Consider the following 23,256-nt stretch of genomic DNA (forward strand, 5'->3'; position numbering starts at 1 on the left):
TTAGGAAGGAAGGACATTTAAACAGTGGGAGTAGTACAAGTCTTTTTTAATTTTCCTTTTTTATTCTCCCTTATCCAGACTTGAGAAATACTCCTATCAAATTCCATATATTCCCATAATCTTCCAAGACTGAAAAGGATCCCTTGGATTCTCCATAGAGACATCTCTGATGTTCCTTCAGAGTATTCTGACTGAGACTTTCAGCAGATAACAGAAGGGCTGAACGTATTATGCTCTGATTTATCCTTTGGATCTATCAGCTTCTGTCAGACATTCGCTGGATTCAGGAAATTATTGGCAGCCTTTGGGAAATCTTACAGTTAAAGGAAGGACCTACTTTGTTTAGGACATACACACAAAAAAGGTTGTTTACAGTAACTAATGCTAATTGTGCTAATCAATTAGACCGTGAACCAAATTAGTTGCGTAGTTAGGCTTATCAAAATTATCGTAAAACGTTTCCTCCTCATACAAATAATAATGACCACTTATGACAGAAATGTGAATATGTTGAATGCTTGCAAATATGGCTCTGAAAATGAAATTAGAAAAATATGTTGTGAGAAGGTCAGAGCTTTAAACCGAGTTCCATAAATTAGCAACAAGACTCTTATCAACGCTTGTCTAATTAAATTCAAAACCCACTGCAGTCCAGTTGAATTAAATTGATTCTGAAGCAACACATTTCAACTGAATGTCATAATTAGGATCTAATGTAAATATAGCAACGTGCAGTAAATGAATAATACAACAGGAATTGACAGTAAAAAGTTGTGCAACTGATTAATTAAACATTTCGGTTCTGAAACACACGGACAGTGATGTGGTGACTAAGGAAACCTCCAGCCATAACTCAGTGTACGTAACTGCATTTTAAAACTACAGGGGAAGCCATGAGTGAAATGTATTTTCAGCAGCCACCTTCAGGGCAAGCTTTCTGAGCAGTTAGTCAGACTGATTGTTGCTTTTTTCTGGTTTCTAATAAAGCCAGAAAGGTCATCTCACACCTTTTTAAAAAGATTGTGCGTAAATCGTAGTGTTTTTACACAAGGTAAGGGATACTGTGAAATCTATGGCCTTTGGTTAGTCTTGAGGAATCAGTAGGTGGACAGCTGGAGAAGTAGAAAACTTCCCCCTACATCAACCATAAAGCATTTTATTACTTTGACAAAACGTTTTGGCTTTCAGCTAATTTAAGCAGGGTTGAAGCTCTTGGAGCCTTTTTACGAAGGTTTTAGAGAGTAGGACTCTGATTCCAGTGATGCAGAGATCAAAAACGGTGTGTCAAAGGTAAAGTATTGGTCTTGTTTAATGCATTTTTCATGTAGATTATCAAGAACCCACCAAGGTAGCTAAGATATACTTAAATACTAGATACATTAGCAGCAGAATACCATGAGCTATGTATTTTTTGCATTTGGGTATAAAAAAGAAGCATGGACAAAAGCATGTATTTCTCCTTTTCTTTCAACCAGAACATTGTGTTCGGTGCTACGCCTGTAGTGTAATAATATGGGGGAAATCATGTCTGCCAACTGCCAGGATTGGATTGTTATTATACTGTAAGTGAAGGAGAAGTCCTGCTGTGAAATCGTTTCGGAAGTGAGCTGTTACAAGAGGGTTGTTTCAAAAGTAAACATGACAGAGAGCAGTGCTACCCTGAGCAGACTGGAGTGATGTTTTAAAGTCTTTGTAAGAGCACATCATGCTTCATGTTTGCACCTTTCTAAACTTTGGCAAAGAAATAATCAGCTTGCACACGTTTCACAGACTGCCTCTAAGGGACGTGGACTTGTTGAAGCTGTGTGTTGTTGTTAGAAGACGCTAATAAAAGAAGCTTTGCTGACAGATAAGTTGGTTTATATTTTAGCTGAGATCTCTTGCTGCAAATGGGCCAATGTTAGCAACCAAAACCATTACAACAACACCTCCTACCATAATATTTGGGCTAGTTATTTTTTTTTCTCCCCCTCTATACTTAGTTTCTTGTTGCAAAATGAAAAAAAAAAAAGAAAACATATCTTTAAAAATACATCAGTATCTACAAGAACTTTTTCCTCAAAGTCACCAGACCCTTCTAAAAGCCATCCAAAGCCTGTTTGCTGCTGCTAGTCATGGGATTTTCACACAGTCCGACTGTCAATAAGTTGGACTGCAACGATTTTTGAACTAATAAATAATTTAGCACTAAACACGAGGAGCGATATTATCCTAATTGAACAACGTCAGCGCTTGACACTTTCATCTTCAAACTTCAGGTCTTGCTGTTAGAAGACAGCAGGATCCAGCACTTCCACCACACAACGTTGCTTTATATGCGTTCGTTTTTAGCAGCCTTATTGCAACTGATTAAAAGTAGAAACTTGAAACTCCGTAATTTTAACAAAGCAAAAACAAGGAGAAAAAGAGGTCATAATTAGTGAGCATGCCTATGCTCTGATAAGAGAGAATTATTCTCTTAAGCATTGGTGAATGTTTGGATAAGAATAGCTTGATTTGACCTCAGTTTCAGGAACAGCATGTGCTATTCAGTCTATCCTGACCATAATAATCTACCTACCTTGTTATTGTTAAGTCTCTAAAACCTGGACAGCTATCTTTCTGTAGAGGTCATGAAAATGTGCCCCTACATTGATTTTACTTTTGTTTTCATGACACATTTAAATGTTTCAGATCATCAAATCCATTTTAATATAGGTCAAAGACAACCCCGGTAAATACAAAAAAAAAAAAAAAAAAACTGTCTCTATGTGAGTCTTTTACATTGCTGTGAAGACATTTTTGCCCACTCTTTGCAGAATCGGAGGGTTTTTATGCTTTAGCAGCTGGTTTAATAATCTAGATTATTTAAGTTTTCACTGTGCTACTCAATTGACGGCCAGATATCCTCCATCAGGATTTTCTAGTAGAGAGCAGAATTTATGGCTCCATCAGTTACGGCAAGTCGCCCATGTTCTGAAGCAGCCAAGCAGCTACAGATCATCACACCACCACTGCTATGTTACACTGAAGGTTTGATATTCTCTTTCTGCAATGCTGATTAGTTTTATGCCAGATTGACAATGTGGAGCACTCGTAGTTTATTTCTGCACATTATCAATCTGGGTCTGCTTCTATCAAATCCGCCCGGGGAGAGGAGGGACGTTCAGCAGAAATTACCAAGCTGATTGGAGGAAGCAACACCTAGTGCCCAAAGGTTGGTTTTAGCCAATCATGTTATCAAATCAAAATGTAAGCCGCAGGCGGCATGAGAAACCACAAGATCTTACACGGGTCAAGTCACTTCTTGCTGTTCTTTCAAAGAAGAGATTGTTGATTCTGTCAAAACGGATGTGATAGGAGCAGCTATGCGTGCGTCCTCCTGCATTGTCATATTTATTTTGGTTCGGCTGTGAGCTCGGCAGCTCTTGCTTTCATCACAGCTGTATGTCTCGCCCTAAACCACAATACTGCAACGTGATTGGCCGGCCCGTGCTGGGTCGGTTCTCAAGTGGTTGAGGTGGGAGTGGCACAAGAGGGATTCTCGAATTTTTGTGAATGCACAAAGACCTCCTGAATTCAGGCAAAGGTGAAGAAGTTCCACCCTTTTGACTTGTCTGTGCAGAGAATATTCTCCTAGAAATCAAGAGAATCTTCAACTATTTTTATTTTTTAATTTTTTTACCAAATGTGTGATGGAAATTTGTGTTCTTTTGGGTCAACAATGGTTGTTGCTTGGAACATTATCACTAAAAAAAAAATTAGCCCATGGTCTCTCTTGTTGGTGAATCAATCTGATAACTATCCAACAGTTTTTATGTTTGTTTCTTTTCATTTGCACTTTGGAATAAAGGCAGTAAAAATATTCCTAAAAAGCACGAGGTTTTACCAGAGGCGACTGAAATATACTCCTCATAGAAATGCTACGGATTGGCACCGGTAATTATGCCGTCCCGGTTCTGGGGACAGGTGGCTGCCGTTGAAACAGGCCAGAAGCACACAACCAGATCTTACAGTAAGGAAACCACAGAGCTTGCACTTTACCCGCTCTGTTCCCGAAAGCACAAATGTGTTTCTGAGGGGAGAAAAACTTTTCCATTTAACCTCCGCTGAAATAATCACAGGGTGTATAAATGATGTCCCTCTGTGGTCGAGGAGACACAATTCAGCGAGCTGGGTCAGGGCAGCCAGGGAGTAACATCTCTGACACTGAGACTGTAGAGGCTGCAGAGTGTTTTTTTTCCCCCCACTAATGCCTGCACCTCTGCACCCTACACACTAATGGGGGCCCTTACAATAGCTAGAGCCCGAAAAGCGGCCAGGTTTTTAGTTCGCTCTCATTGTGACAGCTGCTCTAAAAGCACGTTGACGCTGACCTTTCTCCGCAGTGAAATAAAAGGGAGGAAATGCACTTTAACACTAGTGTCAAGCAGTTTGATGGTATAATTGGGTCAAAAAGGAGGAATCCGAAAACCAGATCATCAAATCCAGATGTGTAGCTGGCAGTTTTCTTTTAATGAAAAAAAAAAAAAAAACAGCAGGTATTTTCTCTAAATATATCAGTCGCAATCATTCCAACCTCTTATCATCTGCAACCAGAAGTGGAAGTACAACAGCCCGCCTCAAGATCTCTCAGGGTGTCATATTAACTTTGCAGAATTCCCCATGAGAAGCGCGCAAAACAAATCTTGGGAGATAAAGAAATGGCGTCAGATTTCTAGGCTTCCCTCAACATAACTTAAATAAATGGCAACAACTGTGGACTGTAATAGGTATTTCACGAGGGGAGGCAAACTGCAGCGGAACCTCTTTATTTTACACAGTCCAGCTGAAATGCCTGACTAATGACAGATGGGGTTATCTTAGGTACGCCTTCAACTTTTCATGAACGAGAACACACATGAATGAGTCACATTAGCAGCACATGCATTTGCTTACATGAGCAGTGAGCATGTTACTGCGGTGTTGCATGTCGGACAGCTAAATGGATCGCCTCCCACTGCCTCAGACAGAGATTGAATAACATCAGTGACGTCTATTTAATTTAGGGGTGGATTTACGCTGGGGTCTTACAGAGAGGCTCATCCCCTCTGCAGGAATTAAACGCATTTACTGCACTCTGTTTTAATAAAAACGATAGCAGAGGTGGTCGGGGTCAGGGATTCTGCAGCAGGCACCTGACAATGGCGGCATCTGGCTCAACACCGAGGGGGGCCGGTGTCTGGATTGGATGGATGCTCTAAGGTGGAAGCGGAGCAGCAGAGTGGTGGGCTTATGAGAGAGAGAGATGGGCCGTGGTTTTGCAGGATGTGAGAAAGCCTGAGACGGGGCAGAGTTGAATCTGGTAAAGCAGAGCAACAGGATTAGACTTACGTCAATGTAGTTAGCGTTGATGTAGTCCGAGTTCGGATCGCCCAGCAGAGGGTGAAGTTTTACTCTGTGGCGGTCATCTGGGTTAATAAAAGTGCAAAGATTTTTTATTTTTTTTAAAAAACAGAGAATTTCCAAGACTTGTTGTTTCCCCACTAAAATGTTTGCGATTACGCACATCCCAGCAAGGTGTCGTGCCTGCCCTTGGTTTTGTCCTTCTTTTTGGTGCAGTCCCAGCCATCAAAGAAGCTCTGCAAAGAAGAAGACGCACATTGAGTAGATTTAGGAAACCAAATAATATTTCAGAACATGTGTGAAACAGAGCCTGATAAATCACCGTGCTTTGTGCCATAATTATTCATGCATCTTAAACTTCTTCACATTATTACAATCTCAGATTTTATATGGTTAGTTTGGCTTTCATGTTGTTGACCACACAAAGTAGAGGATATTTACGAGGCATGAAGAAACATGAATATGGTTTGTAAAATGTTTCACAAATTTAAAAAAGATGCTGCGTAAATTTTTCTTTTGGGACCTTTACTCAGATGCACCTGACTGAGGTCCAGTGGAACCAGATGCTTTCAGAAGTCACAAAATAAATATGGAACATTTTACCAGTGTGTGATTTTATCTCAGTATAAATCCAGTCATGAAAACACAGTGGACAGGCCAGCGAGAACGTGGTGGAGAGGTTTAAAACAGGGCAAAAGCTTCGAACCAATCATAGAGCACTGTTCAAGCCATCATGTGACAATGTGAGTGTGGAACAACTGCAAACCTTTCCAGACATGGCCACTGAATGGCTGTGGCTGGTTAAAGGGAAGAAAGTGCTCTAAACCTTTTTGGAAACATGCAAAACGCTTTGTGTGGTGGAAAGTAATGATGAAAGGTGAATCATGGTGGTGGCAGCATCATGCTGTTGGGATCACCGTCTGACTGATATTGATTTTGAGGGATGGGTCTAAATTTCTATAGATGTGTAAAGGAGGTAGATATTTGCATTTAAAACTACAGTAAAAATTGTCTCTACTCCTTATTAACTCCAGGGAGCACATTACAAATGAACGCCTCACTTGTCAGATTTGTATGTGTAAGAAATCTTGACAACCGTGTATCAGTGTCTTCCCACTGTTCTACTTTTTGCGTGGTCTATCACATAAAAACCTGCTAAAAGACATTGGGGTTGTAATTGAAAAATTACAAAATATTTAAAAGTTAATGGGGTACTTTTGCGAGGCAAAGATCTTGATAAGTAGAAGCCAAAAGAGAATACCTCTCAAACATTATTGTGTCCCATCAAAATAACCCAACTGTCTAATTTCAAATTATTGATGTTCTGTCCTTAATGCCCCACAACCTGGTTCCCTGAAAGTATCCTCATGCCTAGTCATGACAGGGTTTAAAAAAAAAACATTTTAAAAAAGAATACCATACACACGGGAATTTTTTTAGAAAGATTTTCATCCAAACCAACCTGCAGAAATACGGCAGACACATAGGGTGCAGTGTACCGCAAAACTAAAACATATCAGCCAATCAGAATCCTTCAAAACAACCACAACTTCCTGTTAGGAATGGATCATGGTGCCGGGAGGTTCGAGCGTGTAGACAAGCATATTAAAATCCATCTTAAAATACAAAGTTAGTAAAACTCAAGACAATGTCGATTGGGAATTGTGTCAAAACGAGTATGGCCAAGCGTATAAACAATGGTCGCACATGTGTGACGCAGCGCAGCAATATTCATCACAGACCGTGAAGCGCCAGACATTCATATCTGTCTTTTCATGTACACACGCAGGCTCAAAACTGGAGCAGTTATAAATCTCCATTTTAGCCGGAGTTTTGAGGATCATTCATTTTAAGGGATGTATAACGCCATTTATGTGTGGCTGAAAAGCACAAACACAAAAAAAAATGTCTAGTTTTTCCCAGATACCCTGCTATGTGTAGACAAGGCCTCAGAGTAACAGTTTAATGAAATTATTTACTGAAATGTTTGTAACCACAAGAGCTTTGATCTCAGCCCCGGCTCTCTTGTGACCCCCTCTTGTTGGACCCGTTGTCCGGGTGCGTTTGACAAATTTGAACCAGTAACTCTAAACATGCTAGCTGATGTAGTTGACCACATCAAGCCATCTGCTTCTCCACGCGATCCTGTCCTCCCTCGCTTTTTTAAAGAGGTTTTCCCCAGCACAGGACAGGTGATACTTTCCATTGTCGTCAGGTTTTGGCCCTGCATGTTTCCAGCATGCTGTGGTGCAGCCTCTACTTCCGAAACCTGACCAACCTGTGATGGCAATTTTTAGGCCAATCTCATAGCTGCATTTTATCTCAAAATCTTAGAGGAAGTCATCCTTTTTCAGGTAAAGCCTTTTTTAAAGGTAAGTCATAACTTGGAGGTTTTCAACCTGGTTTTAAAACTCATTACAGCACAGAATCTGCTTTAGTAAGAGTTTTTAATGACATCATCTGGACTGATGATTCTGGTGAATGTCGTTCTTGTTCTGCTCGACATAATCGATGCGTTTGATACAATGGATCACAATATTTTGTTACATTGTATACAGCACCAAGTGGGTATTTGTGGTACTGCGTTTAATTGGTTCTGATCTTATTTGGCTGACAGAGCCATGCCCGTTAAAATAGCAGATTCTGAATCTTCCTCCACAGGGCTCGGTTCTAGGTCCGTCACTGTTCTCCCTTTATCTCCTCCCTTTGGGTTTAATACTTTGGAAGCATGGAATCCTTTTCCAGTGCTTTGATAATTAAGTCAGATACATATGCCACTAAAAAAGGAAGCTCTCTCACGCAACTCGCTTTTGTTGTGTCTTGAGGACATCCAAGGCCGGATGGCCTTAAATGTAAATTTTATCGATAGAAAGACAGAGGTGATGGTGTTTTGTCCTAGTGGTTCCTGTGAACCCCTTTCCACTGATTTGGGCTGTTCAGCATAATATTTATAGCAGATCATTTGTTATTTTAGTTTTAAAATCCATCCATCCATCCATTATCTATGCATGCTTATCCCTCAGGTTGGAGCAGTGGTCAAGTCCGGTTTTTATCTTCTTATGCAGCTGGCAAAAGCTAAGCCATTTCTCTCAAAACACAACCGTGAGACAGCTATTCATGGTTTTATTAATACCTGGCTTGACTACTGCAAGGCTCTCTACCTTGGACTCAGCCAGTTCTCTCTGAAACACTTCCAGTTGGCCTTGAATGCAGCGGCCAGGCTTTTAACTGGAGTTATTAAAAGAAAACACATCACCTCCACTCTGGCCTCCCTCCACTGGCCTCCTGTCCACTTTAGAGTTCACTTTAAGATTCTTTTATTTGTTTTTAAAAGTTTGCCTGTTCTAGCCCCTGCATGCTTACCTCTCTGAGCTGATCCATCCTTTTTCTCCTGCTGAGTGCCTCAGGTGAGTTTATCAGCTGCTCCTGGAGGCGCCGAGGTCAAATCGAAAGCTCAGAGGGGACAGAGCTCTTAGTGTTGATGCTCTCTCTTTATGGAATAACCTCCCTATTCAGATCAGGCTAGCCCCTTCACTGTCCACCTTAAAAATGTCACGAAACATTTTAAAATCTCTATTCCTTGGATTTTAGCACTACCTGTTTTTTTTTTGTTTTTATTGTTTTACTGAGTTTATTTGCTGTTCTTATTATTCTTTCCTTGTTTTTTTTTTTTTGTTTTTTTTTGCCATGCTCTTGATTTTACATGTGCATCACTTTGTTGTAGATGCGGTTGTTTTAAAGTGTTCCATAAATAATAAAATAGTGGTAGTAGTAACAGAATCACAGTTTTGGTTCATTAACAAGTGCAAAATAAATCCTTTTATGGTGATAAAACTGTTAATGTTTATATACTATAGATGGGGTGAATTGTTGCATGCATAGTGTGTAATTCAAGGACAAAATGAGATGAAATTCAAACCCTGAAAAGTGGTGATTGCATTTTCCATACCTTCAGATGGTCACAACAGCTGCTCATTTTGCTCCCTTATTAAAATCATATGTTGCATCTGACTTAAAGGGATACCCAATTCACCATTCATCCTTAAAGTGGTGTAAAAATGAGATGATTGCAGTTTGTACAGAATATGTAGCTTCAGAAACCATAATCTTCTTCAGAACTGGCAATAAAAAAAAAAAAAATCATACACCTCAAGTCCAATGTAAGCATTTAAAGATATGTGTTTCTGTGCTGATCAACATGCAGCCCTCGTATTTCAATATATGTTGAAACTAGATTCCTGGAGGATTTTCGGTGTTTTTCTTTGGACTTTTCTTTTCCTGGTGATGACATTCTTTAAGAAACAGGAAATAATATCCAGCAATGATCTGCCGCAGGACCTGAGGGAAGCACCAATACTTGTAAATAAGTTTTATCCATGGCTCTTTGGTAATCACGTTGTTTTTACTAAGCTTCTGTTGTTTGTCAGTCAGCCATTGGCAATTTTTATAAGTTCTACTATGGGATTGGGAAAAATTCAGCCAATTTTTTTATAGACTTTATAGTGTGTTTTGCTCCGGCTGTTCTCTAAATTTCCAAAACCATCTCAGTACAGCTAAGTTGTGCCATCCAGACCAATCATACCCATAGAGGTTGGATTCTGTCTTTAAAAAACAACAGCTTGATTTTAGAAGAAACCCAAACAATTCATTATAAATGGGTTTTATCCCCTTTTCTTCTTCTGCAACAAAATTACCACCAGCCATCATCATACGGTATTTTCAGCTCACACCAACAGCTATGGTCTTCAAAAATGGCAAGCAATTTACTCGGGCTATAAAGGTACACAAATACAGACAGGCTTTCTCCTAAATGCATGCATGGTGCCTAATTTGAATGTGGGCAAACTGTGCCAGTATAGAGAGACAATTTCGCACTGATGCTTTTTTTAACAGCAGTTCTACCTTTGTATTAAGGTTTGGAAGTAAAGCACTGGAACCAAATTTAGCATTCTTGTGATTTTACCTGTTAGAGCCAACAGATCCTGTTTTAAAATGAGCTTTTTGGGGATTTGCGTTGAGTAGACAAGCACAAATCCATCCTTCCCAGATTCCCTGGCAATGGTTATAGGCACCATACTGAAAATCACACAAACATGTTGATGTCTAAAGAGCAAAGCAAAAATACCTTCAGAAAGGACAAAGAATTTGTTGTTGGAAGCACTATATAGAGGAAGAAAGAATGACTGAAGACTTTGACAAATGATTATAGATCCATAGGGGTCTACTCCCAGTGGTTTTCTGTGACGATAGAAAAATTTTGTGCAAATTCTGCCCAAGTCTGAATGGGGAGCAGGGGATTACAACACAGTTCTCCTCATACACAGCCAAGAAGCTCCCAAATCCTGCCTGGGATTACATCCTCCTCTTCACTTCTTCCCTCCTCTTCCATGCCCTGCCTTTATAGATGTTTTTCTCTGAATCTTAACATTTCTTTTCCCTCCCTTTTACTTCATGGCTTCCTTCCCTGTCCACCTCTTCCTTCTTGGCTTGCTTTTATTTCTGACAGAACATCTCTAAGGCCTCTTTTTGTCTCTTCCCACCTCTCCCGACGCTCAGTTCCCGAGAGAGATGACAGGAAATAGTAGAAAAATAGCGAGGGAATGACAGTTCTTTGAAAGCAAGGAACAGAACACCGGGGACGAGCTGATTAGATGACTTCACTGCAGAGATCAGAGAGGGAGAACGGTTGAGATCACACAAAATGAATCCAATTAGATTACCCTGTGCTGGAAAATGACTGTTTTCTTTTTAATTTAAACATTTTGATGTATCTTTCACTTTTTGTTTCACTCCGACAACAAAATCATATATTCCAGGTATAGCGGACAAAAAACAGGCTAAAAATGTATCACCGGCTCCCATTTTATATTAAATTAGCACAGTTTTCTAGTTTTCGTTCCGATTTTGAACGAGTCAATCAGTTCCCCAATCTATAAGCGTTACATTGGCCCTCCGGAGTTCTGCTCAGCTGCTGTTTAGTTAAGGTTCCAGCGGGATACGAAAGCAGTCGTCACACATGCAATCCCCTTTACTAGCCCAGTAAACAGTAAAATCTTGATCAATGTCTTTACAGAAAGCAGGTATTCCTCTGGGAAATAAAAACCTCTGGCTGCGGTGTGAGTCTAATATAATAGTCCTCATCATTTTCCCTCATAATAGCGAGACACAATCCATCAAAACACACACTCTTAGCGGAGAGAGGGTAAAAAATACAAAAGAGGTGTGTATTGATTTTTAGAGTGTAGTGTGTTTTGGCCGTGAGGGACCATTTAATGAGTCTACAAGCAGAGTTCCAGAGGGGGACACCATGTATTGGAGACAAAAGATGTTTTCTTGTCTCCATGAGTGCCACGGGCTGTGGGTGACAGAGATGGACCTCTCCCCAGGGTACAAAGCTAAACTCCCAGCCACAACTGTTTTCAGAGCGCTGGGTCCACAATGAAGGACCCAGCGCTCCACATAATAATACAAGTAGACGCCGTTGGTGCAGCGGTGGCATTAAATAAGCTTTGTTCAATGAAGGAAACTTTTCTCTACTGATGGGTCGATCAAGGGCCAAACACCCACGGTGCACAGAGTGCAAAAAGTCTACCAAGAAAGCTTAAAAGCTTTATATAAATAAACACGGTGAAACATCCAGAAAGGGTATGCAGCACTGTAAGTTTTTGATTTATCAACAGTTCTCACAAAATGGTTAAAAACCTACAATAAACTGATCCGGGGGGCTCAAAGTCCAATTTACCTTGTTACAAAGTGTCAGTGAACTGACGTTGTACTACCCATGGATGAAAAGACTGTCCTAATCCGTTGTGAACGACGGTACATCAAAAAGATTGATTTACTGTTGAATTTACCTCAAAATAATTTTGGAAAAAAAAGAAGAAAAAGAACCTCTAAACAATTTAGTAAATCCTAAATCAATTATATTTCTTCTGATTTGTTCTGGGTTTAATTCATTAATAAGGCTGAGACACAGCTGGTGATGCTAAAGCAAAGTTTACAATCATGCGCAAAAAGTAATCATTCAAATATTGTGAAAATGTGTCAAATTATATTGTAATGACTTATAGCTAAGCCACAAATCATTCATATCCCTAGCAGATTTAGCTATAGTTGTATTTTTAATTTTTACCAAATAGTCCTTCTGACTAAAAATGATATTAAAATTTAGGAGTGGCCCAGACACCCTCCTTGAATCTGATCTGTGGAGAGAGTTAAAGCTTAGGATGATATTATTCTACCTTAGAGAGTTGAAGTTCATCACCATAGAAAAAAATAATCTAAACATCTTTGGAAATGTGCAAAAAGCTTGTCAGCAATTATAAGGTAGGCTTCATTCTGTAGTGCCAAAAACAATTTTTTTTTCTTTTCTGATTATTATTGAGAAGATGCCCATGCAAATGATCAGTTATCCGTGTCATCGCAACAGCAAACAGGCTTAAATCGGAGGCAACCGGGCTTTCGTTCAGTCCTTTCTAAAAATGTTTCCACACTTAGGCAGGAGTCAGTTCTGGTGGAGCGGACTTAAGCAACCTGCAGCCCACCAAGGAGGGCTGCAGGTTGCAGTTTTTAAGGAGAGTATAAATAATTTTCCACATGTAATTTTTTATGAATAGCCAATAACTGTTTTGCCGTGTCAATTCTTATCATATAGAAGCTTCTTTGTTAAATAAAAATTATTGATGATAACTCTAAAACTGCTGGGGGTGTGAGTAATTTTGGGCTTAACTGTTCTTGCCTTTTTGGACTTCCATTGTTTTACCACATTCTTTATGACCAAAATTCATTTATTGTTTACAGCTGGTCAAAACCTTGGGTTGGATTACAAACCAGTAAAAACAAAACAAAAAAAAAGTAGTAGGACGTTATCAAAAAAAAATTAGTCTAAGTAATTATAGGCTTCATATTTAACTAATGACATCTACATCAACAGCAATATTTAAGACAATAAGCAAAGTTTTTTCAGTTCAAATAAAGTTTGATCAATTGAATCAATGAATATACATAAATTAATTGTATCATGATGATGTACATCAATTTTAACTTAACTCCGTGGAAACTAGAGTATTATGGCTACGCTTTAAACTTCATTCTCTTCTAAATCATGCAACTTTGTCGGGGGGGGGGGGGGTTCAAGTTGTACATTTAACAGAACAGGGATCTACCACACAGTTTTAGGTTTAGAAGGGCACAACTATGTGGTTCTGGTTGCATTTTAATCTTCATATTAAGGAAAGAATCCTTGACATTTCAGGATATTTTCTTTTTTACGTATTTCTCCTTGCCCTGCTTGTCCCATTGACTTCCTCTTAGAAATAAAGTAAAAAAAAAAAAACGGAAACCTCCTGGGTTGAAAGGATGCTGCCGTGGCGACGCTGACAGGGTGTGATCGCATGTTCAGCTGCTTGTCCTCTCACCTTGTCTCTTGTCACCGCAGATGTTCTCTGCCTCTAGGTTTGAAAAGTTCAGCTTCAGTGGTTGTAATTAATAAACAACTAGCTACAATGTTTTACTCTCAAAGACCCTGTTCCACTTTACCAACTGTGGGGCAATCCAGCGCTGTTTAATGATATAATCCCATCATGAAACGATGCTGCTAATGTTGTTCTTTGATTGGATAGCGCTGCAGACGATCAAACGCACAAACGCCGGCTGACGCAATGTAGCTTGCACGTTATTCGATGCTGCCTTCACTGGCTATTGGGCATATGGCATTTACTAATTAGATACTAGTTTACATACCACATGTTTACATTTGACCGCATAAAATTGGATAGCGAGGGGGGTTGGCAAGAGACCAACTCATCTATCAACCTCCTCTGTCGCCTTTCCCAGCGACATGCTGGACCTGTCCTCTGTCCCCTGGAACCAAGAGAGCTCATGTTCTAACTCACTTAAGCAACAACAACAAAAAACCATCAGGGCCATTCAACATCTGTTTTATTTACAATACATGAAGGGCTTTATGTTGATCAGGACGGAAACATCGGTTTGCTGGCCTGATTTCCAACTCTATCGTTAAATCTCATCTGAGGAGGACGCTGACTTGATTTCAAGGACAAAAAGTCCTATTCATGAGCCCGCATCGCCGTTTTAGAGCAATGTTGTGAAGGATTTTTATTTGGTACACAGTAAATACCTTTAGCAGAAATTCAAAGATATCAAATTTTTGGATTTTTCTGATGTGTCTGTAAAGTAGTTTGCTTTTTACATCGCAGGGTTGGACAAAAATATCATGAACCAGTGTACCTTGATTCCCATTACTTAGTCATTCATTTTCCACACATGCTTCACTCCACTCAGGGAAGGAGGCGAAGGATGTGCACAGATTGACGGTTTATGAGAGGATGTGATTCACATTAGTTTTAGTGAAACTGACCAAGCAATCATTTCTTAAAACCATTTTTTTATCATCATCTCTGACTAAAGTCTTAGACTTTCTTTGCTCAGAATCTTACAATAAATCATAAAGGAAATTACATATAAATGCTAATATGATTCACTTGTTACAAGTTGAAACTACCGATCAGGCCTGTAATCTAGGTGCAGTGATGGGCTCAGACTTGAAGCCTTAGAGGCACGAAAAGACAATTTCAAAGTCAGCCTTCTATCCCCTGAAGAACATTTGCAGGAGTTAAGGACCGATGTCTCAGCAGGATCTTGAGGTCTGCTACAAAGTCAATCAGACAGCTGCGGTTGATCCACAATGCTGCTGCCCGTGTCCTCACTAAAACTAAGAGAGTAGAGCACATCACCCCAGGTCTGAAGTATTTATACTGCTTCCCTGCATCTCCGAGCAGGAGTTCTCAATTTTCTGAACATTTCAGCCTACAACCCCCAAAATAACAATGCCAGAGACCGGTGACCCCCTTTTAACAGGTGGGAAGTATGAGAAAAAGTCCTAATATTATGGGAATAAAGTTATAAAGTTATGAGAATACAGTAGTATTTTTATAAGAACTTACAAAAAAGCGCAGCCTTCCCTCTGTGTTAAGATGAGGAATGTTGAGCATCTTGTAAAGTTATACTTTAGTATCAGCTTCACACATGAGGACACACTAAATATTTTAGCACATCAGCATCAAATCATCTCATAACCACCAAGCGGGTCCGGGCCCCCACTTTGGGAACCCCTGACTCAGAAAATAGACTTTGGTTAGTTTATAAATCCTTGAATGGCTAAGCACCAAAATAAATTAAAGATTTGTTGCTGTTATATCAAACTTCCAGACTGCTGAGGTCTTCAGGTTCTTCTACTCCAAATTCCCAGAATCAGAACCCAACACGAAGAAGCTGCATTCAGCTTTTATTACACTGCTAATCTGGAACAAACTCCCAGAAAATCAAAACTGCTGAAATCCTGCTGAGTGTTTAAAAAAAAAATAAATAAAACTCTGTTTTTTAGAGTTGACTTTGACTGTCCTATTTAAATAGTCAAAGCCTTAAATTAGCTGGAACATCATTCATTTCAGTCTGTAGCCCATTTTTTCTTTGTTATGCTGCTGCACTGTACTTCTTTTGAATGTTTTCATAGTGTAAAGGCGTTTGCATCGTCTTGTTGCTGAAATGTGCTTTAAAAATAAACTCGCCTTGAGTCATCTTTCCAACTCTCACCACTGCAGCTTGTTTTAACATTAAAACATCTTGTGGCTGCAAAGAGCTTAAAGAAATGTCAGCAGGTCCCGACTGGTGACCCCCAAATGTCAATCCAATAGAATACATGTTCTATATTCTTATCACCTAACAGATCAAATGAGCACAGATGAGCTATGTTTGGGAACAACAGTGAGATCAATGCCATATGTGTTCCTACTAGAAAAAAAACAATCCTTAATGACCATATTGCACTTCCATTGCACCACATTTTACAAATGGAGGTAAATACCAATATAGCTACTGGGGAGGAAGACGATTCTTCAAGGATTAGAGGTAAAAAGGACCACAGAAGGTTTTTGCTTTGCTTTTTCCACAGTTTTCATCATTCTTCACCTTCCCAGACTGTCCCTACCACTCTTTACAACAATCTGTCTGCAGCAGACAGAGGCTCAGTAGGAGGAGGCAGAGACGTTTAACCTCATCAGGCCTCCCATCACAATAGAGGTCTTCTTTTGCTCTAAATGAGAAGGATCTATTCATCTTAGAGCTGGTGGTGTCCTTCAGATGCCTTTTTGGCTTTGGTGATTAATTTCTATGGCTTCAGCTAATGTTTCTTTTTCAGCCAGCAGTTCTAAACCCTACAAAAAACGTCTTTAGACTGTGTTTATTTTTCAGTTTTGCATCGCCAAAACCGAAGCACTTTTTCCACAAGCCATACCCTTGGAATTGGTTTACTGCTTCAAAATAGAGCGCCTGTATTTAACAGGGAAGGACGACTTTTGGAGTGAATGCTTACCACCAACATTATTGCTAATCAAGGTCAGACATATCTCCTAAAAGGTTCTTGGGACAGAACTAGGAAATGCCCAAGAGGTAATATCTCCCTGCTATGGAGGATGCACCTGAAAACCCCTCAGAAAACAAAACCATCACAAGAAACTGAAGTGTGTATCTACTTAGAGCAACAGACATACATCAGTTGTTTTAACCCGTTGCTTACTACACAAGCAGCACAAATGTTTGACAGAAAGAGCTATAAGGTCAGTCATTTTTCCTCTTACAGACTAAAACTACATCAGTTAGAGTTTTTAGGGTATTTTGTTGTTTTTTTTGTTTAGAAATAATAATTTACATTTGGCACAACTTTTTCCTGACCTTGACTCCAGACTAACAACAAATCGTGACTTAAAAAATATGCCAGAATATCCGATGTCTTCTGTGTTGCTTCATGAACACGGTGCACTCCCCCTTTACATGTCATGGAGCCTGAAACTTTAATGGTGAGATTGCGATTGTTCGTGATCACGGCGGAGCCTATTACCAGCATAAGTGGTTTATCCATAATGTGTGGGCCCTAAGACCCACGCCTGGCCCCATGCAAAGGCTAAAATGTAAACATTCTCACATCTGGCTGACAGCACTGAAAGCATTCTAAGTTATTGCAACTCTTTGCACTATGGCTGCTGTATGCATAGGGTCCTGAAATTATTTTGAGTCCAAAAAAAACGGGATATCTCTATAAACATCTGAAGCCATGCTTAGGCCACTTGCACAGAGAGCTCAGCAGTTGCGGCATTTGAAAGTCCAATATGAGACGAAAGATCAGGAGGAGGGGGAGATGGAAAAAGCATGAGCAGTGACATGTAGTCTAAATTCTACATGCAACAGCTGCACCCTGTCTCATAAAAAAACATTTTAGAGCCACAAAGTGATCAATAAAAATTGAAATTTGGATTTTGGACAAAAAGGCATGCCAGGCAGGGTTCAAGTATCTATTAATAAAAACAAACTGATCCCCATTCTTTTGTTCTTCTGTCAAGCTGATTAAAGATCCTTATGGTGTTCTCTTCCGGCAAAGTAAGGCTGAAACTGATGTTGGAGGCCCAGAAGACTCCCATATTTATAGCCATATTCAGCAAATTGTTAACCAATATCCCAGTGCAAGTGTTGGTATATGTGTGATGGGATAAGCGAGAAAGCTACAGGAGAAAAATATATGAAGCAACATGTTTATTCCTTAGAGCACAGAATGGCCACATGTGTCTTCACACTGAAATGAGGTTAACCAAATCTGAAACAATCCAAAGATGCTTGAGTGGTTGTCGAGATCATGGTCAGAAATCGTAATCTGGTGTAACAGGATTTTAAAAGAAGACAGTCAACATCTTAGGGTTGATGTAGCAGCTTGCTAACTCAGTCCTTATCAGTAAATTATACATGTAGATATAAGAACCAGAAAAAAGAGCTTACAAATCAGTGGGTTAGTTTCAGGATGAGTACCAACATTGTTTACCTACAGGTTAAAAATCTGTTTATACAGCATAATGTATTATGCAAATACCGTCACATCTGACTCCTATTTATCAGGGGGGAAATTCAGCTGTTCATCTTCTATTCAAACATGAATCGCTTGTGGATGGAATAATATTGCTGATACTCCAGTGTCCTGAGACACTGGAGAACAGATATACCTCTGGTTTTACATGCTTTCTCTGAGTGGGACGCACTAAAAACCAAACTAGAAAAGCAGTAAGACTGAGAGAGGAAAAATAGCAAATAACCTTAACAGGCTGTGAAATGCCCACCCCTGCGTTCTCTGGAACAGCTTCCAGCCTGGTCCGTGTGGCAGAGCAGCTGGAGCCATCCTCTGCAGACGTTGCAGGCCACCAGTCCATTACAGGGAACAGAGGTGCACTTTCTAATTTTCTCAACATTTTAAATGTTTAAGCGTCTGTGTTTGTGTACCTGCTGGCCTACGTTTCTTTAGGTTTGGTTTGATTTGGAGCACTCATGCAAGCCTCGTTGTTGTTTTTAAAGCATTATAAAATCATGTGGCATGGTAACCTAGCCTCTCTCTTTCCCATTTCTTTGGTTTTGTTAAATCTCATGTAGCAGTTGCTTTTGTAGAGCATTATCCTTCTGTGAGCTTGAAGAAAAGCATGTTGTTCTGATTAATATAGTTTTGAAACATATTTTCCATAAAATGCAGCTGCACTCCTTTTTTGTTAGACACACTGCAGGAAGTCTGGCAGTCAGTACCCTGTATCCACGTTTGGCATGCAGGCCGGAGACTTAAGGCGTTAACCTCTAACCTTCCTGTGAGTGGGAGACTCGCTGTACCTCCTGAGCCTCCGACAAAGAGCTGTCTCAGTTGTTTTATAATGTCAGCGCGAGAACAGACTGTAACAGTGCCCTTTTCACCTCATATTCCTGTTTAAAGCCATAGCCCTCGGCGGTCTTCATCTGGTTGATGTGCTGGAGCAGATCGGCCACCCGGACGGCGGGGTGGAGCTGTCCCGTGTGGTAGGGGGAGCCTTTACGTCCGCACTGGTGCCTCGGGGAGCCCCCCAGCAGGCTGCTGGCCTCATTCACTGAGCTACGAGCATCACCTGAACCACAAAACGGCACAATGGCAGCTTTAGCAATACTCTGGACCTCTAATATTCACAGAATAGGGGGTCTCCTCTAGAACATTTAGCCACTCCTTTAACAAGTGAATGTTCATGTTGTAATGACTCACTAGTTTTATTTATGTTTTCTTAACACTTTAGACACCCAGATAAGATATGTAAGATATGTCTAAAAGGCTTCTCTTCTAAGAACTGAAAAGGTCAAATAATAAAGAATCCATTCATTTAAGCTTATGCGAGTCTTACTTCGTGTTCCGCATGTATGTGAATCCATGAAGGAAAGAGCCATTCTTTCATCCTCCTGCAGGGTGCTCTGGTCTGTGAAACTACGCTCCAAGGAGCCCATATGGCTCTTCTCCTGCCGGTAGGTAATGGGAGTCTTGTTTACTGGTTTCCTGGTTAGGGAAGAAGGTGAGGGGAAAGTTACCAAGCAGGACACTGAAAATGTAGCAGAAACGGAGATAAGTTACAGATATACAATGACTTTGGAAAAGTATGAACTTCTTTACATTTGGTCACATTAAAACCACAAACTTTGAAGTATTTTTATTGCTGGGACAGGGCAGCACAAGTGGTGCCTAAATGAGAAATGGAAGGAAAATTATCCATGGCTTGAGTTTGCATTCAGCCCTCCTCAGTATATTCTCTGTAAAACCACCTTTTTACTGCAATTACATCTCCAAGCCTTCTGCGGTAATCCTCTACCTACATCGCACATCTAGAGACGGATTTCTTTGCCCACTCCTCTTTACCAAAGAGCTCAAGCCCAGTCTGATAGGACGGAGCGCATATCCAAACAGAAGTTTTCAAGTCTTGTCAGAGATTCACAATTTAATATCCTTTGATTTAAACCACATTATGTAACTCTACTCTTTGTTCATGGTCATTGCCCGGGGCCTCGGTCTTGTTCAGCCACTAACAGGTTTCTTTGCTGTATATCCCTTAATTTAGCTTCATCCTTCTTCCCATAAAAACAGCTTCCTGTCTCTGCTAAAGGATGGCCTCCCCATACCACGAGGCTACCAACACCATGTCTTACCACAGGGATGTTTAATTTAGGGTCATATCCAGTCTTACTCCCCCCACCCCTTGACATCGCATTATGCATGTACACCAAAAAGTTACATTTTAGTCTCATCTGAGGAGAACATCTCCTTCCATATGTTTGCTGTGTTCCCTACACCAATTGTGGCAAGCTGCTCCTCATGGCTGGCTTTCAACAATGGCTGCCATTTTTTCACTCTTTCGCGTGGACCAGATCCCTGTCCTGTCAACACGTTCTTCCACCTATGGATCTCTCCAGCTTCACCAGAGTTACCTAGGTCCCCTTGGATGCCAAACATCTGAGGCCTTCACAGAACAGCTGTATTTATAAGAGCTTATAATTAGGAGCCGCCTGAAGACAAAAGCCAAGCAAGAGTTAAAAGCCATTGTAATTAGTGTTATAATGTGACAAAATGAAAATAGAAATGTTCAAAGGGTATTCAAGGCACTGTATTTTAAATAAAGAAATACTGCATTGAATTTCCCCTTCATCTGATGACTGACAAGCTGGAGCTCAAGCATGTAAATGATGAATCACCAAATGAGAGGGGCAGACACTTACGGATAATAAGAGTACTGGTCCCTTCTGGCAAGAGCACAGCAAAGGGAGGGAGGTGTGGGGGGAAGGGGGGGAAATCAAGAGAAAGAAGATATGTAAGATGAAAGCAATGCCAGCTGAGGGCAGAATGTATTGATTACATTGAAAAATTAAAGAGTCCAGCTGTGCAGGCGGCCATATGACACATAAGAGCGGATCAAGCAGCTGCTGGCAGATCAAACACACAGCGAGATGGACCAACTTTCAATCTACTCGTTTTCTGGCCATTACACCTGGAGGACTGGGCCGTGTGGCTTCCTGTCACAGCCAATCTGGCAATCAATTCTCCAGGACAAAAAGGCCCGGGAACAAGTGTGCTGAATAGCTGTGACTTCGATCAACAGCTTTCTTCGACGTTAGCCAACAAACCTCGTCAGCATTTTGAATAGCGAACATGGAGCTCTGACTCCCCGCTTGGAAAGCTATACTCTCTATTTACATTTTTTCTATCGGGAACTTTGACTCCTAAAAGACTAACGGCGCAGGTCTCTAAGTGGAAGAGCTAAAGGTGCAAATAATTTACTTGTGGGATCATTGGCTAATAATCTCTGAAGGGACACCTTTCCTCTCCCAATTGCCATCTCATTTAAGGGTCAGGCCTCTGCTCGGTGTGCGTAATTAAGTGGTTAATTGAATTGCATCCACCTTTAATTAAATACTTCACACTCAGATAGGCTCTGCGCGTGTGAGCTGTTTGCTACCTCGGTGGTAGGAAAATCAACACAACATTGCTTGTTGATCCCCTCCTCCTCCTTAGAAACTCATGACCTTTATCAAAGTTCATCAAGGGCATCAAAGATGGCCGCTGAGCTGCTTAAAAGCGAAATGTAAACGATGGGGCAGATGTGGCATGACTGAGCAAAATGAGGCATGTGTTTTTGTGCAGAGCATGACAGTGGGAGTCGTTTACCCTTTCTTGATGACGATGATGACAGCGCCGAGCAGGAGGATCAAGACCACCAAGCCTCCAGCGCAAATGCCGAGGATCAGTCCCATCTCCTCAGAGTGCTGGATCACCTCCATAGTTTTCCGGTGATCCTTGCAAGCAGCTATAAAAGAAGAACATTACAACAGAGGTAACATTTAAAGTAAAGTAACATTTAGAGGACTGTTCCCCTCACACACATACACAATTTGTATACAATCTGTATAGATTCTGTAAATCTTATCTGCCATTATTTATCTTGTATTATAAACCCGCAAATACATATTTAATCCTTTTCCTAACATTCCTGTATATTCTGTATAATCTGTGCATATAGCTCCCATATTTATATTTATACACAACATTTTATGGTCTCCTACTATTACTTTTTACTTATACATACACTTATAAATAATATTTAAATCCTGTATAGCACTTCTGGATAGATGCAAACCACATTTCGTTGCTTTGTACTTGTGACAGTGCAATGACAATAAAGTTGAATTCTACTCTATTCTATTCTAAATTCCTTGATAGAGGCTGTGATTGAGGTGCAAATGTATGTTCTGTCAAAAACGCGTGTTTCCTAACAGTCCACAACAGTCCCTTGGTCTTAGAGATAATCAGAATTGCTTATTTTTCGTATTCTGGTTGCAAACAACTTTTTTAAATAGTTGACAAAGAAATGAAACACCTTGAATATTTTGGACGATGCAATAAATATGTCATGTACACAGAGCGATACACACTACTACACCTAAACCTAAATCTTTCTAGTTTTTATCTCTTATCCAAGGAGCCATCGTTCTGCTTTCTGATAAAGCTGTCGTAATCAATAGTTGTTCAGTAGAGGTTTCTCTACTGAATAGTTTTTTTTTTCAAGGCTTTGGCTGCTTTATGACTTGTTTACTGTCAACATAAGAACATATTGTCCAGTGGCATAAAGGCCTATAAATACAAGAAATAAAAGCAGTGTTGCACCTGTAAAAACTGATATCTTAAAAAGAAAACAAAGTGTTATTGCTTTTAATTGGATATGCTTTGGATTAGGTGATTTGCTTGTGGCTCACAAAGAATATTAATGAGAACTTCATTCAAATTCAGGTCCATCTAAAGAACAATTGCATATTATAAATGTCAGTTGTGCACCTAGAGTAATATAAAGGTTTTGTTTCTCAGTAAATTTGAAATCTACATGAGAACAATAAAAAAAAAGGTATTTTTAATACAGAAACCTCAGTCAGCTGAAATATCTTATAGTGCATTGTACTTTGATTTACTGCATTAGTGCAGTGTAGCATGGACACTCTGTGGCTCTG

At 40.1% G+C, this 23,256-nt stretch overlaps 1 protein-coding gene across 1 annotated transcript in view; it reads right to left on the minus strand.

Moving 5' to 3' along the window:
* Positions 1 to 23,256, minus strand: part of LOC105932440 (receptor-type tyrosine-protein phosphatase U) — a 127,573-nt gene that overhangs the window by 61,029 nt on the left and 43,288 nt on the right. Inside the window, 6 exon segments of the mRNA XM_036132112.1 lie at positions 5,353 to 5,429; positions 5,528 to 5,600; positions 19,162 to 19,349; positions 19,617 to 19,765; positions 20,977 to 21,000; positions 21,923 to 22,061. Coding sequence (XP_035988005.1) covers positions 5,353 to 5,429; positions 5,528 to 5,600; positions 19,162 to 19,349; positions 19,617 to 19,765; positions 20,977 to 21,000; positions 21,923 to 22,061 — 650 coding nt within the window.

This window comes from Fundulus heteroclitus, chromosome 3 (genome assembly GCF_011125445.2).
Source record: "Fundulus heteroclitus isolate FHET01 chromosome 3, MU-UCD_Fhet_4.1, whole genome shotgun sequence".
Lineage (NCBI taxonomy): Eukaryota > Metazoa > Chordata > Actinopteri > Cyprinodontiformes > Fundulidae > Fundulus > Fundulus heteroclitus.